This window comes from Salmo salar, chromosome ssa25 (genome assembly GCF_905237065.1).
Source record: "Salmo salar chromosome ssa25, Ssal_v3.1, whole genome shotgun sequence".
NCBI classification, from domain to species: domain Eukaryota; kingdom Metazoa; phylum Chordata; class Actinopteri; order Salmoniformes; family Salmonidae; genus Salmo; species Salmo salar.
This window is the reverse complement of record NC_059466.1, coordinates 38,678,883-38,694,949: the sequence shown is the minus strand read 5'-3', so window position 1 is coordinate 38,694,949 and position 16,067 is coordinate 38,678,883. Positions and strand designations below refer to the sequence as shown.

General features: G+C 42.8%; 1 protein-coding gene across 5 annotated transcripts in view; it reads left to right on the top strand.

Annotated features, from left to right (window-relative positions):
- LOC106595097 (phospholipid-transporting ATPase IH) overlaps window positions 1–16,067 on the top strand; it is a 116,337-nt gene that overhangs the window by 53,537 nt on the left and 46,733 nt on the right. For all 5 annotated transcript variants that reach the window (XM_045707509.1, XM_045707510.1, XM_045707511.1 and 2 more), the window contains exons 6-10: window positions 13,140–13,268; window positions 13,409–13,512; window positions 13,600–13,650; window positions 13,751–13,815; window positions 13,948–14,029. In XM_045707509.1, coding sequence (XP_045563465.1) covers window positions 13,140–13,268; window positions 13,409–13,512; window positions 13,600–13,650; window positions 13,751–13,815; window positions 13,948–14,029 — 431 coding nt within the window. The remainder of the gene's footprint in view (window positions 1–13,139; window positions 13,269–13,408; window positions 13,513–13,599; window positions 13,651–13,750; window positions 13,816–13,947; window positions 14,030–16,067) is intronic.

The following is a 16,067-nucleotide window of genomic DNA, read 5'->3' as shown; positions in this document are numbered from 1 at the left end:
AACCCTTGTAATCTAGGTGGTGAGATGTCTGACAGCAGATGATGGGATTTTAGCTTAAAACATTACACACAACTACTACCACCAAGTTCAATGCCAGGTACTTTTCTCCCAGAAGGTCTGAGTAGCACTTGGAGGTGCCATTGTGATAATGAAGATGGTTTGCCTAAGCAGACTACCACAACAGTGACATTGTATATGCTCAATGTGTTTAAATTATAAAAGAAAGAGAATAGTTGGGCTATAAGAAATACTTTTTATTCAATAGGGCAAGGCAAAGCAGAGATTACACAATACTTTTCATTTCACCCATACAACAATATTGCCTATTATTAAAGAACAATATGTTTACAATATCATAAACAATAGCCTTTTACACATTCCAAATGTCATTTTATATATTTAAATGGTTTAAGGGGGCACTTTTGTCATGACGACAAGGGGAAGATGCTCTCTACTCAATTGGCACAACAGAGTCATTCAGATTGACCCAACCACAGCATATGACAACCATCTCATATAACTGACGGATGACTCCTTTCATATCTGGAAAAGGATGAAGTAGTGGAAGTAGAAACTGATGCTGCTGAAGCATTACTCATCTTCAAAGTGTGAATCCTGTCGACATGGGTGTCTTAATTAGCGATCGACCGGTTAATCGGCATGGCTGATTAATTATGGCCGATTTCAAGTTTTCATAGCAATCGGTAATCAGCGTTTTTGGACGCCGATTATGGACGATTACATTGCAATCCACGAGGAGACTGCGTGGCAGGCTGACCACCTGTTACGCGAGTGCAGCATCAAAAGGACCTTTTGGCTGCAAGCAGCCAAGGTAAGTTGCTAGCTAGCATTAAACTTATAAAAAACAATCAATCTTCACATAATCACTAGTTAACTACACATGGTTGGTGATATTACTAGTTTATCTAGCTTGTCCTGCGTTGCATATAATAAAAGTGGTGCCTGTTAATTTATCATCGAATCACAGCCTACTTCAACTTCGCCAAACAGGTGATGATTTAACAAAGCACATTTGTGAAAAAAGCACAGGCGTTGCACAAGTGTACCTAACCATAAACATCAATGCCTTTCTTAAAATCAATACACAGAAGTATATATTTTTAAACCTGCATATTTAGTTAAAAGAAATTCATGTTAGCAGGCAATATTAACTAGGGAAGTTAGGAACTGTGAAGATTTCTTCCTAACAAAGACCGTAATTAATTTGCCAGAATTTTACATATTTATGACATAACATTGAAGGTTGTACAATGTAACAGCAATATTTAGTCTTTGGGTTGCCACCCGTTTGATAAAATACGGAACGGTTCCGTATTTCACTGAAAGAATAAACATTTTGTTTTCGAAATGATAGTTTCCGGATTTGACCATATTAATGACCAAACGCTCGTATTTCTGTGTGTTATATTATAATTAAGTCTATGATTTGACATTTGATAGAGCAGACTTACTGAGTGGTGGTAGGCAGCAGCAGGCTCGTAAGCATTCATTCAAACAGCACTTTACTGTGTTTGCCAGCAGCTCTTAGCAATACTTGACCCACAGCGCTGTTTATGACTTCAAGCCTATCAACTCCTGAGATTAGGCTCGCAATACTAAAGTGCCTATAAGAACATCCAATAGTCAAAGGTACAGTTGAAGTCGGAAGTTTACATACACCTTAGCCAAATACATTTAAACTCAGTTTTTCACAATTCCTGACATTTAATCCTAGTAAAAATTCCCTGTCTTGTGAAATGTCAGAATAATAGTAGAGAGAATGATTTATTTCAGATTTTATTTCTTTCATCACATTCCCTGTGGGTCAGAAGTTTACATACACTCAATTAGTATTAGGTAGCATTGCCTTTAAATTGTTTAACTAGGGTCAAATGTTTAGGGTAGCCTTCCACAAGCTTCCCACAATAAGTTGAGTAAATTTTGGCCCATTCCTCCTGACAGAGCTGGTGTAACTGAGTGAGGTTTGTAGGCCTCCTTGCTCGCACACGCTTTTTCAGTTCTGCCCATGCATTTTCTATAGGATTGAGGTCAGGGCTTTGTTGTCCTTGAGGCATTTTGATACAACTTTGGAAGTATGCTTGGTGTCATTGTCCATTTGGAAGACCCATTTGCGACAAAGCTTTAACTTCCTGACTGATGTCTTGAGATGTTGTTTCAAAATATCCACATAATTTTCCTGCCTCATGATGCCATCTATTTTGTGAAGTGCACCAGTCACAACATGATGTTGCCACCCCCCATTCTTCACGGTTGGGATGGTGTTCTTCGGCTTGCAAGCCTCCCCCTTTTTCCTCCAAACATAACGATGGTCATTATGGCTAAACAGTTCTATTTTTGTTTAATCAGAACAGAGGACATTTCTCCAAATATTACGATCTTTGTTCCCCATGTGTAGTTGCAAACTGTAGTCTGGCTTTTTTATGGCGGATTTGGAGCAGTGTCTTCTTCCTTGCTGAGAGGCCTTTCAGGTTATGTCGATATAGGACTCGTTTTACTGTGGATATAGATACTTTTGTACCCGTTTCCTCCATCATCTTCACAAGGGCCTTTGCTGTTGTTCTGGGATTGATTTGCACTTTTCCCACCGAAGTACATTCATCTCTAGGAGACAGAACGCATCTCCTTCCTGAGCGGTATGAAGGCTGCGTGGTCCTATGGTGTTTATACTTGCATACTATTGTTTGTACAGATGAACGTGGTGCCTTGGGGCGTTTCGAAATTGCTCCCAAGGATGAACCAGATTTTTGGAGCTCTACAATTTTTTTTTCTGAGGTCTTGGCTGATTTCTTTTGACGTTCCCATGATATCAAGTAAAGGGGCAATGAGTTTGAAGGAAGGCCTTGAAATACATCCACAGGTACACCTCCAGTTGACTCAAATTGTCAATTAGCCTATCAGAAGCTTCTAAAGCCATGATATCCTTTTCTGGAATTTTCCAAGCAAAGTAGATGTCCTAACCCACTTGCCAAAACTATAGTTTGTTAACAAGACATTTGTGGAGTGGTTGAAAAACAAGTTTTAATGACTCCAACCTAAGTGTATGTAAACTTTCGACTTCAACTGTATATGAAATACACATGGTATAGAGAGATAGTCAACACATCATAATTCCTATAATAACTATAACCTGAAACTTCTTAACTGGGAATATTGACAACTCATGTTAAAAGGAACCACCAGCTTTCATATGTTCTCATGTTCTGAGTAAGGAACTTAAACGTTAGCTTTTATACATGGCACATATTGCACTTTTACTTTCTTCTCCAACACTGTTTTTGCATTATTTAAACCAAATTGAACATGTTTCATTAATTATTTGAGACTAAATTGATTTTATTTATGTATTATATTAAGTTAAAATAAAAGTATTCATTGTTCATTCAGTATTGTTGTAATTGTCGTTATTACAAATTAAATAACGGGAAAAAAATTGGCCAATTTAATCGGTATCGGCTTTTTTTGGTCCTCCTATAATCAGTATCGGCGTGGAAAAATCATAATCAGTCGACCTCTAGTCTTGATAGAGTCAGGTGGTGAACCTACAGTAGTACATAAACAAATGAAAAGCACACCTGATGTTAGAACATCACTTCTTCAGGTCACCTATACCATCAGGGCTCTTGGTTGTGTTTCATTCAGGTGTTTTAGTGTCATATAAAGATGACATCTATTCTTGGACTGGAACAACTAATAGGACAATCTGCTGTTTTAAGTATCCCATTGAGGCCTTTGTTCTAGGCTGTAATGTCCATACATTTTCCCTCCATTTATGAATAAAGTTCTCAACAAATTATCATTGGTTTATCATATGATAACCATTTGAGTATTTTTGGACAATAATGTCCTCCAGGCTGTATGGACGTCATATTGTACAATTTGCGTCTCCCCTATTCATGGCTAGGAGGGATCTGGTTTTTTTCTCAAATGAACATCATATTTGACATTTCGGAGCATTAGGTTAAGGTTAGGAAAAGGGTAAGTGTTAGCTAAAATGAAAAAATATATAACTTTTGACATTCATTTGACCAAAGCTGGATCCCTTTTAGCAAGGACCCCTTTTCATAGGCCTAGATTACATGATTGCATTCAAGACAAGGTTGTTTTTATTGATTTGTTATTAACCCCTCATAACCTAGCACATACTGAAAAGGAGATGGAGGAGTGGCGGAGGGAGTTCTGGGCCATCTCTGCCCAGGGGATGAAAGCCGCACACTCCCCCGGCCGGTCCTGGCAATAGGACCGCAGAAACCTACCTACATCCTGGTTAACTCTCTCCACCTGCCCGTTACTCTCAGGGTGAAAACCTGATGTGAGGCTGACCGAGACCCCCAGACGTTCAATAAACGCCCTCCAGACCCTAGACGTGAACTGGGGACCCCGATCAGAAACTATATCCTCAGGCACCCCGTAGTGCCGGAAGACGTGGGTGAACAGGGCCTCTGCCGTCTGTAGAGCCGTAGGGAGACTGGGCAAAGGAAGGAGACGGCAGGACTTAGAAAACCGATCCACAACGACCAGGATCGTGGTGTTTCCTTGTGACGGAGGAAGATCCGTCAAGAAATCCACCGATAGGTGTGACCACGGTCGTTGTGGAACGGGTAGGGGTTGTAATTTCCCTCTGGGTAGGTGTCTAGGGCCACCAGTACTTCCCACTAAGACAGCGCACCGTCCTACCGATGCCAGGGTGACCAGAGGAGGGGGATGTGTGGACCCAATAGAGCAAACGGTCGCGGACAGCAGACGGAATGTACAGCCACCCAGCTGGACACTGGGTGGGAGTGGGCTCTTTACGTAAAGCCCGCTCGATGTCCACGTCCAGCTCCCACACCACAAGTGCCACCAGGCAAGAAGCTGGAAGTATGGGAGTGGGATCCATGGGCCGCTCCTCTGTGTCATACATCCGGGACAGTGCGTCTGCCTTCGCGTTCTGGGAACCTGGTCTGTAGGATAGGGTGAAAACAAAACGGGTGAAAAACATGGCCCACCTTGCCTGGTGAGGCTTCAGTGTCCTCGCCGCCCGGACTGTACTCCAGATTGCGGTGGTCAGTCCAGATGAGGAAAGGGTGTTTAGCCCCCTCAAGCCAATGCCTCCACGCTTTCAGAGCCTTAGCTCCCGGTCCCCCACATCATAGTTACGCTCCGCCGAGCTAAGCTTCTTCGAAAAGAAAGCACAGGGGCGGAGTTTAGGTGGCGTACCAGAGCGCTGAGACAGCACAGCACCTATCCCAGCCTCGGACGCGTCCACCTCCACTATAAATGCCAAGGAGGGATCGGGATGAGCCAGCACGGGAGTCTGGGTAAACAGAGCCTTCAGGCGACCAAAAGCCCTGTCCGCCCCAGCCGACCACTGCAGTCGCACCGGTCACCCCTTAAGCAGTGAGGTAATGGGAGCTGCTACCTGACCAAAGCCCCAGATAAATCTCCAGAAGTAGTTGGCAAACCCTAAGAACCGCTGCACCTCCTTTACCGTGGTTGGAGTCGGCCAATTACGCACAGCTGAAGTACGGTCACTTTCCATCTTCACCCCTGACGTGGAGTCGATCAAGGCCCCCTCATTCCATCCCGCGTTGACTGCCAGGGTCCTGAAGTCCAGTGCAAAGTCCTGTGCGCTCCTCATCCCCTGTCTAAGATGGAACAAACGCTCCCCCGCCGCTCTCCCATCAGGTGGATGATTGAAGACCGCCCGGAAGCAGTCTTCATAGTGGACCTTCTCTCCCCCATACGGCGTTGGCCCACTCAAGTGCTCTCCCCGACAAACAGGAGATGAGGGCGAACACGGTCTCGTATCCCGAGGGAGCCGGGTGGACGGTCGCCAGGTAGAGCTCCAACTGGAGCAGGAACCCCTGGCACCCAGCAGCCGTCCCATCATATGCTCTCGGGAGCGAGAGCCGAATACCACTGCGTCCAGGTGACGGAGGAGTGGACAGCGGTATGGGTTGGGGTGAAGTTGATGGAGGTATGGGAAAACCCCCTCTCTCCCATCGCTCCATGGAGTGCAGCACGCGATCCATGGCTGTGCCAAGATTTTGTAGCATAGTCGAGTGCTGCTGGACGCGCTCCTCCACAGGTAACGGAGGACTGGGTGCACCTGCTGACTCCATATCTGGTGCGTGTTTCTGTTAAGGGTCGATGTGCAGCAGGTGGGACGGAGTCAGGCGCAGGACACAGAGGATGAGTAATAACGGACTTTACGACGACAAAAATAAATTCCACGCAGGGAAAACATACCAGCTCACAATAGTAGCGACAGCTGAACACAGAACAAACACGCACAAAACCATGTGGGAATCAGAGGGTTAAATAAGGAATAACTAATGATGTAATGGAAACCAGGTGTGTACAATAAAGACAAAACAAATGGACAATGAAACATAGATCGGTAGCGGCTAGAAGACCGGTGACGTCGACCGCCGAACGCCGCCCGAACAAGGAGAGGCACCAACTTCGGCGGAAGTCGTGACAAAAGGCCACATTTTTACCATGCAAAGGAACGAAACATCTCTGATCTAGCCTATGCCACAATGTTCTTATTAATCGCCTAAATTATCACTATCCAATCTGCTCACCACATTAGGAATAAAATGCTTACATTCACCTGCAATTGCGATTACAGAGGCATGCAATCCTTTGTTATAAAGGTGCATTTTTATGGTGAAAAATAGCTTCCCCAAACCTTCAAACTCACCCAACATATGCTAACAGCTAGACTACAAGCTATCTAGCTAGCTAATATTGGCTAACTTAGTCTTGTTGTTAACATCTGGTGAGCATAACAAGCTAAACTCAAAATCGATCAGACTTACCTGTGATGAAATGATGGGAGCAGACCCTGTACTGACAGCTGTCTGGGTTCAGGTCTTGACATGCAAAAAGATTCCTTTGCTTTTCTGACAGTTCTTGAGTCTTATTTCCTTGGTGTTTCATGATTGCGGGTGACAGTGTAGCCTAGTGGTTAGAGTGTTGGACTAGTAACCCCAATGAATTCAAGTTCAAATCACTGAGCTGACAAGGTACAAATCTGTTGTCCTGAACAAGGCAGTTAACCCACTGTTCCTAGGCTGTCATTGTAAAAAATATTTTTTCTTAACTGACTTGCCTGGTAAAATAGAAAAATTGCGGTTCATCTGTAAAAATATTTTTTCTTAACTGACTTGCCTGGTAAAATAGAAAAATTGCGGTTCATCTGTAAAAATATTTTTTCCCGTAGTTTGTCTTTCCTGCCTTGTTAGAGCAGCCAAATACCGCACAATTGACCGTAGTGATGAAGAAACTAGTTTAAGGCACTGTTATCATGCAGTTTGAGGTAGCCATAATTTATGCAGTGGTCTTCCAACGTGGCCACCGGGAAGCTTCATACGGCAACTGGCAACGCTCTATAGCTAGTAAATTAGCTTGTTTGTGAGCTAGTTTAGCTAGTATATTAACTAGTATGTGAGCTAGTGTATAGCTAGTACAGTGCATTCTGAAAGTATTCAGACCCCTTGACTTTTTCCACATTTTGTTAAGTTACAGCCTTATTCTAAAATTGATTTAAATACTTTTTTTTCTTCATCAATCTACACACAATACTCCATAATGACACAATACCCAATAATGACAAAATGAGAACAGGTTTTTAGACATTTCTGCAAATGTATAAAAAATAAAAAACATTCCTTATTTACATAAGTATTCAGACCCTTTGCTATGAGACTTGAAATTGAGCTCAGCTGCATCCTGTTTACATTGACCATCCTTGAGATGTTTCTACAACTTGATTGGAGTCCACCTGTGGTAAATTAAATTAATTGGAAATGATTTGGAAAGGCACACACCTGTCTATGTAAGGTCCCACAGTTGTCAGTGCATGTCAGAGCAAAAACCAAACCATGAGGTCGAAGGAATTGTCCGCAGAGCTCCGAGACAGGATTGTGTCAAGGCACAGATCTGGGGAAGGGTACCAAAACATTTCTGCAGCATTGAAGGTCCCCAAGAACAAAATGGCCTCCATCATTCTTAAATGGAAGAAGTTTTGAACCACCAAGACTCTTCCTAGAGCTGGCCACCTGGCCAAACTGAGTAATCTGGGGAGAAGGGCCTTGGTCAGGGTGGTGACCAAGAACCCAATGGTCACTCTGACAGAACTCAAGAGTTCCTTTGTGGTGATGAGAGAACCTTCCAGAAGGACAACCATCTCTGCAGCACTCCACCAATCAGGCCTTCATGGTGGCAGCATCATACTGTGGGCATGTTTTTCAGTAGCAGTGACTGGGAGACTAGTCCGGGTCGAGGGAAAGAGGAACGGAGCAAAGTATAGAGAGATCCTTGATGAAAACCTGCTCAGGACCTCAGACTGGGGCGAAGGTTCACCTTCCAACAGAACAACGACCCTAAGCACACAGCCAAGACAACGCAGGAGTGGCTTCGGGACAAGTCTCTGAATGTCCTTGAATGGCCCAGCCAGAGCCCAGACTTGAACCCGATTGAACATCTCTGGAGAGACCTGACAATAGCTGTTCAGCAACGCTCCCCATCCAACCGGACAGAGCTTGAGAGGATCTGCAGAGAAGAATGGGAGAAACTCCCCAAATACAGGTGTGCCAAGCTTGTAGCGTCATAACCAAGAAGACTCGAGGCTGTAATCGCTGACAGGTGCTTCAACAAAGTATTGAGTAAAGGGTCTGAATACATATGTAGATGTTATATTTCAGTTTTTTTTTATAAATTTGCAAACATTTCTAAAAACCTGTTTTTGCTTTGTCATTATGGGGCATTGAGTGTAGATTGATGAGTGGAAAAATTATTGAATCTCTTTCATAATCAAGCCTTCCTTGTGGCTCTGTTGGTAGAGCATGGTGTTTGCAATGCCAGCATGGTGTGTGCACTGCCAGGGTTGTGGGTTTGATTCCCACGGGGGGCCAGTACAAAAATGCATGAAATGTATGCGTTCACTACTGTAAGTCGCTCTGGGTAAGAGCATCTGCTAAATGACTAAAATGTAAACATAATAAGGCTGTAACAAAATGTGGAAAAAGTCAAGGGGTCTGAATGCATTGTATGATAAGTTTATGAGCTCATCCCTCTTCTATGCAATAAAGCACAAGAGGCAGCTCTGTATCATGTATCACTCACAGGTAAATGGTGTTGTTTTGCCCGACGTGATAGCTACCTCGCCTCAGAACACTGCCTCACATGCCTTATTGCTTTTACAAAACTGTTAACATATCAAAATAACAATGAATAAATTCAATATTTTCATTAAAATGTTATTTTACTGAGCCAATTCATAAAATGTCATTCTTCCACCAGATGATATAGTCCAGACAAAAATCTGGTTGTTAGTAAAATATTGTTTCCGAGTTCGGACAGGCAGACAGTGAGGCTTATATTAACCCCCGCTGTACCAAACTAAATGCTAGACTTATATTAACCCCTGTTGTACCAAACTAAATGCTAGGCTTATATTAACCCACGTTGTACCAAACTAAATGCTAGGCTTATATTAACCCCCGCTGTACCAAACTAAATGCTAGACTTATATTAACCCCTGTTGTACCAAACTAAATGCTAGGCTTATATTAACCCACGCTGTACCAAACTAAATGCTAGGCTTATATCAACCCACGTTGTACCAAACTAAATGCTAGGCTTATATTAACCTCTGCTGTACCAAACTAAATGCTAGGCTTATATTAACCCACGCTGTACCAAACTAAATGCTAGGCTTATATTAACCCACGTTGTACCAAACTAAATGCTAGGCTTATATTAACCCCTGCTGTACCAAACTAAATGCTAGGCGTATATTAACCCCCGCTGTACCAAACTAAATGCTAGGCTTATATTAACCCCCGCTGTACCAAACTAAATGCTAGGCTTATATTAACCCCTGCTGTACCAAACTAAATGCTAGGCTTATATTAATCTCCACTGTACCAAACTAAATGCTAGGCTTATATTAACCCCTGCTGTACCAAACTAAATGCTAGGCAAGGGGAAATGATATGCGCGATAAATACAAGAGATGATTGGGACAGTAACATGAACATGATATTCTGATGGAGACGCAGTGATAATTGTCAGTTGGAACTGTTAGCAGGCATAGGCCTGTCTGTGACGGCCAATACAGAACTGTTAGCAGGCATAGGCCTGTCTGTGACGGCCAATACAGAACTGTTAGCAGACATAGGCCTGTCTGTGACGGCCAATACAGAACTGTTAGCAGGCATAGGCCTGTCTGTGACGGCCAGTACAGAACTGTTAGCAGGCATAGGCCTGTCTGTGACGGCCAGTACAGAACTGTTAGCAGGCATAGGCCTGTCTGTGACGGCCAGTACAGAACTGTTAGCAGGCATAGGGCTGTCTGTGACGGCCAGTACAGAACTGTTAGCAGGCATAGGGCTGTCTGTGACGGCCAGTACAGAACTGTTAGCAGGCATAGGGCTGTCTGTGACGGCCAGTACAGAACGGCTTGGAACGCTGCTCGTCCAATCAGCATCCAGGATCCAAACAACCAGTTTTTATAATAATATTTATGAACATTTAAATCATAGCCACAGCTATCATCTTTAATCATTATACTAATTACCATTCAATCCATTCCTGAGACCTTTTAAGCTGGTCTCCATGGGATGCCCTAGCTAGCGTCCGAGAGAAGATTAACATTCCCCCTCCAATACCATCTCAAACATTCCTGTTGTGATTACTCTGGTTGCATACAGGGGAAAGGATTTGTCTTTCCAGACAGAGATTAAATATCAATATGACTGATATGAACGGACGCTATTGTCCTGTTATCTACTCTGATGTCAGACAGGACTAGGGTCAAAACAGTGGCGCTACCATAGAATTAGGAATTCGAATTTAATAGAATCTCTATGGGCGTTACTGTGGAACAGATTGCACTGTCATAATAACCACATAGCAGATATTACAGAGTGGAACCAGGGACTATGTCCCATTTAGAGAAGCACCCTGCAGTGTCCAGCAGGTCCATGTAATATCTATGGCTATATTTGAGTGTGTTGGCACGTGTTGCCATAGCCGTGCCGTCCACTGAAACGTGTCTTTGTCGTGCTACAGATTCTGCCTGCGGTTATGGAACCCTGACATTTTCACTGGTCGTGCTACCTTGTCCCAGACCTGCTGTCTCGAACCTCTGAATGCTCGGCGGCTATGAAAAGCCAACTGACATTTACTCCTGAGGTGCTGACCTGTTGCACCCTCTACAACCACTGTGATTATTATTTGACCCTGCTGGTCATTTATGAACATTTGAACATCTTGAAGAACGATTTGGCCTTAATGGCCATGTACTCTTATAATCTCCACCCGGTACAGCCAGAAGAGGACTGGGGACCCCTAGGTTCCTGCCTTTTTCCTAGCCACCGTGCTTCTACATCTGCATTGTTACTGTTCAGGGTTTTAGGCTGGGTATATGTATAAGCACTTTGTGACATCTGCAGATGTAAAAAGGGCTTTATAAATGTTATTGATTGAATGAAAGTTGAAAAACATTCTATATCCACACACACACACACACACACACACACACACACACACACAAACATTCTCCGGATGGTCCTCACCCATGGCCCCCCACAGATCAAACAGGAAGAGTAATGATGAAAATATTCATCATGATCACTTGTAGCTATATAGCGTATGTACTGTAGGGGAGAGTAGGGTAAGTTGAGCCATTTCTTTACATTCAGCATCACTCCGTCAAGGGAAATATAGAATTCTTTCTAACATAGACATCTACATATATTTCAGGATGTTGTGTATCCCTGGAAAAATCTGAATTCATGTTAACATTGCAGTTTTGAAAACATAGCACATTGTCCAAAAAAAGTGAGATGGATCTCTTGGCACAACTTACCTGGGTATGGGGTAAGTTGAGCCATGGAACAGGGTAAATTAAGCCGCCTTTCTGTACTGAATGAAATATTATCACTGCATTTTTAAAACCATGACTATCTTTATTCCCCAAACACAATTCAACACAAGTTTTGGGCCTTTTAATAATTTTAAGCATTTTTTAAAACCTAACAAACACTTTTTTAAACACGTTTAACATAGGCCAGGCCCTGTTGTTACCTCATATCCCAGTGATAATGCCTTCAATTACGCATTTGGACTATATTAGCCCACACAGCTACAAGGATGTACGTTCATGCTAGGTTTAGGTCCTCATATTGAAGCTGATAGAGATGTGTGTATATATGTATATATGTGTATTTTTGTATAAAAATGTATATGTATATATATGTATATATAGAACAATCTTAAATCAATGAATTTGACTTGGTGAAAATATTTTTGGGACCAACTTTTTCCATGTGGTTTCTTCCTTCAGACTCCAGGAAAGGATGACCTCTTCCTAAACATTTGGTCAAATTATACATTTTGTGTATGGTTTCCTAGAAACAAGGGTGGCTCAACTTCCCCCACTTTCCCCTACTGTGGTGTGTATGGTCACCGTGGAGATGGGATTTATAGGCTATTTAATCCCACTGTTATGCAACAACTCAATCCCCAGGAAAAAAGGAATGGGAAAAGATGTATGTGTTTCCTGTAGAAGAGCTCCTACTCATTAGTGATTCTTTCTGGATCTGCAGCAGTATGGTGGCTCACCAGATCCAAAATACCTTTTGTGAATAATGTTTGTTTACAACGACATTGAGGTTTATAGTGAGTTAATTTAAATGACATCCCATCCCCCCAACTAGTGCACACATTTTGACGATCAGAGTCACCAGGTTGGGCTCTGGTCAACAGTAGTGCACTGCATGAGGAATGGGGTAGTCCACTACATTTAGACCAGGTCATTTCTTTTATTTAACCTTTATTTAACTAGGCAAGTCAGTTAAGAACAAATTCTTATTTACAATGACGGCCTACTGGGGAACAGTGGGTTAACTGTCTTGTTCAGGGGCAGAACGACAGATTTTTACCTTGTCAGCTCGGGGATTCAATCCAGCAACCTTTCGGTTACTGGCCCAACGCTCTAACTACTAGGCTACCTGCCGCCCCCAAGGTCAGCAGTAGTGCACAAGAGAATAGGGTGTGATTTGGGACGCAGCCTGTATTTCTATAGTCTAAAGTGATCGTCATTGTTGATGTGCTTGTCCTGTCAGGTGGGGGACGTTGTCATGGCGAGGGAAGACGAGACGTTCCCCTGTGACCTCATCCTGCTCTCGTCCAGCCGCGATGACGGAACCTGCTACGTCACCACCACCAGCCTGGATGGAGAGTCCAGCCACAAGGTAAACACACACACACACACACACACACACACACACACACACACACACACTGCACCACTCTCCCAGCACGCTCTCTGATCAAACAGGACTTCTCGTGACTCATCTCGCTCGCTCTCTCTCGCTCTCTCGCTCTGTACCAGACCTACTATGCTGTACCAGACACCACGGCCTTTAAGACAGAGCAGGAGGTGGACTCTCTACATGCGACTATTGAATGTGAACAACCACAGCCTGACCTCTACAAGTGAGTGACACATGTTTAACACAGAATCATTATGAGTGACCTGTTCGTTTGTTGAAAATGGCATGACTTTTTTTTTTCCTCATACAGATTTGTGGGGCGCATCAATATTTATAAGGAAAGTGAAGATCCCATAGCCAGGTAAGACCAACATTCCCATCTCGCGTTCCTAAAATGTCTTTGTCATACAGCTCTTTCTTTTTAACTTTTCATCTTTCATTTGTTCCTCCTCTTTTGTCAGACCCCTGGGAGCTGAGAACCTTCTCCTCAGAGGTGCCACCCTGAAGAACACAGAACACATTTATGGTAACACACACACACACACACACACACACACACACACACACACACACACACACACACACACACACACACACACACACAAACACACTGTACTGTGTATGTAGTGATGGTAACCCCTGGTTGTTGTCCCCACAGCTGTAGCCATCTACACGGGCATGGACACCAAGATGACGCTGAACTACCAGTCCAAATCCCAGAAACGTTCCGCTGTAGAAAAGTAAGATCAAATCAAAGTTTATTGGTCACGTACAAAGATTAGCAGGTGTTATAGCAGCTGCAGCTAAATGTTTATGTTACTAGCTCCTAACAATGCAGTAGAATGTCTCATAAATACTATACAAATACACAAATAATCGAACATCTATAAATGACAGAATGAGTCCAATTAACAATCCAAGGGTAGATACAGTATATTAGAGTGAGCATGTGTCAGAATATACAATTTAAATATGTGCTGTGTGTAGACAAGATCATTTGGAAGGGAAGTGGTATGTACAGTATGTAGATCTATTCCAGTAGTAGGTAGACCTATTCCCGTAGTAGGTAGATCTATTCCAGTAGTAGGTAGATCTATTCTAGTAGTAGGTAGACGTATTCCCGTAGTAGGTAGATCTATTCCAGTAGTAGGCAGATCTATTCCAATAGTAGGTAGATCTATTCCAGTAGTAGGTAGATCTATTCCAATAGTAGGTAGACCTATTCCAGTAGTAGGTAGATCTATTCCAGTAGGATGTAGATCTATTCCAGTAGTAGGTAGACCTATTCCAGTAGTAGGTAGATCTATTCCAGTAGTAGGTAGATCTATTCTAGTAGTAGGTAGACGTAATTCCGTAGTAGGTAGATCTATTCCAGTAGTAGGCAGATCTATTCCAATAGTAGGTAGATCTATTCCAGTAGTAGGTAGATCTATTCCAATAGTAGGTAGACCTATTCCAGTAGTAGGTAGATCTATTCCAGTAGTAGGTAGACCTATTCCCGTAGTAGGTAGATCTATTCCAGTATAAGGTATATCTATTCCAGTAGTAGGTAGATCTATTCCAATAGTAGGTAGACCTGTTCCAGTAGTAGGTAGATCTATTCCAGTAGTAGGTAGACCTATTCCCGTAGTAGGTAGATCTATTCCAGTAGTAGGTAGACCTATTCCCGTAGTAGGTAGATCTATTCCAGTAGTAGGTAGACCTATTCCCGTAGTAGGTAGATCTATTCCAGTAGTAGGTAGACCTATTCCCGTAGTAGGTAGATCTATTACTGTAGTGTACTGTAGTGTATTGTAGTGTAGTGTACTGTACTGTAGTGTACTGTGCTGTAGTGTAGTGTACTGTAGTGTAGTTCAGTGTAGTGTACTGTAGTGTACTGTACTGTACTTCAGTGTACTGTATTGTACTGTAGTGTAGTGTACTGTAGTTCAGTGTACTGTATTGTACTGTAGTGTACTGTACTGTAGTGTACTGTAGTGTAGTGTACTGTAGTGTACTGTAGTTGTACTGTAGTGTAGCGTACTGTAGTGAAGTGTACTGTATTGTACTGTACTGAAGTGTAATGTAGTGTGCTATACTGTGGTGTACTGTACTGTAGCGTACTGTAGCGTACTGTAGTGTACTGTAGTGTAGTGTACTGTACTGTAGTGTACTGTAGTGTACTGTAGTGTAGTGTACTGTATTGTAGTGTACTGTAGTGTAGTGTACTGTACTGTAGAGTAGTGTACTGTAGTGTAGTGTAGTGTAGTGTACTGTAGTGTAGTGTATTGTAGTGTAGTGTACTGTAGTGTAGTGTATTGTAGTGTACTGTACTGTACTGTAGTGTACTGTAGTGTAGTGTAGACTAGTGTACTGCACTGTAGTGTACTGTAGTGTACTGTAGTGTAGTGTAGTGTGCTGTAGTGTAGTGTAGTGTAGTGTAGTGTAGTGTACTGTAGTGTGCTGTACTGTAGTGTAGTGTACTGTAGCGTACTGTAGTGTAGTGTGCTGTACTGTAGTGTAGTGTGCTATACTGTAGTGTAGTGTACTGTAGTGTACTGTAGTGTAGTGTGCTGTACTGTAGTGTACTGTAGTGTAGTGTAGTGTACTGTAGTTTACTGTAGTGTAGTTTACTGTAGTGTAGTGTACTGTAGTGTAGTGTACTGTAGTGTACTGTAGTGTAGTGTGCTGTAGTGTAGTGTAGTGTAGTGTACTGTAGTGTACTGTAGTGTAGTGTACTGTAGTGTCGTGAGCTGTACTGTAGTGTACTGTGGTGTAGTGTACTGTAGTGTAGTGTAC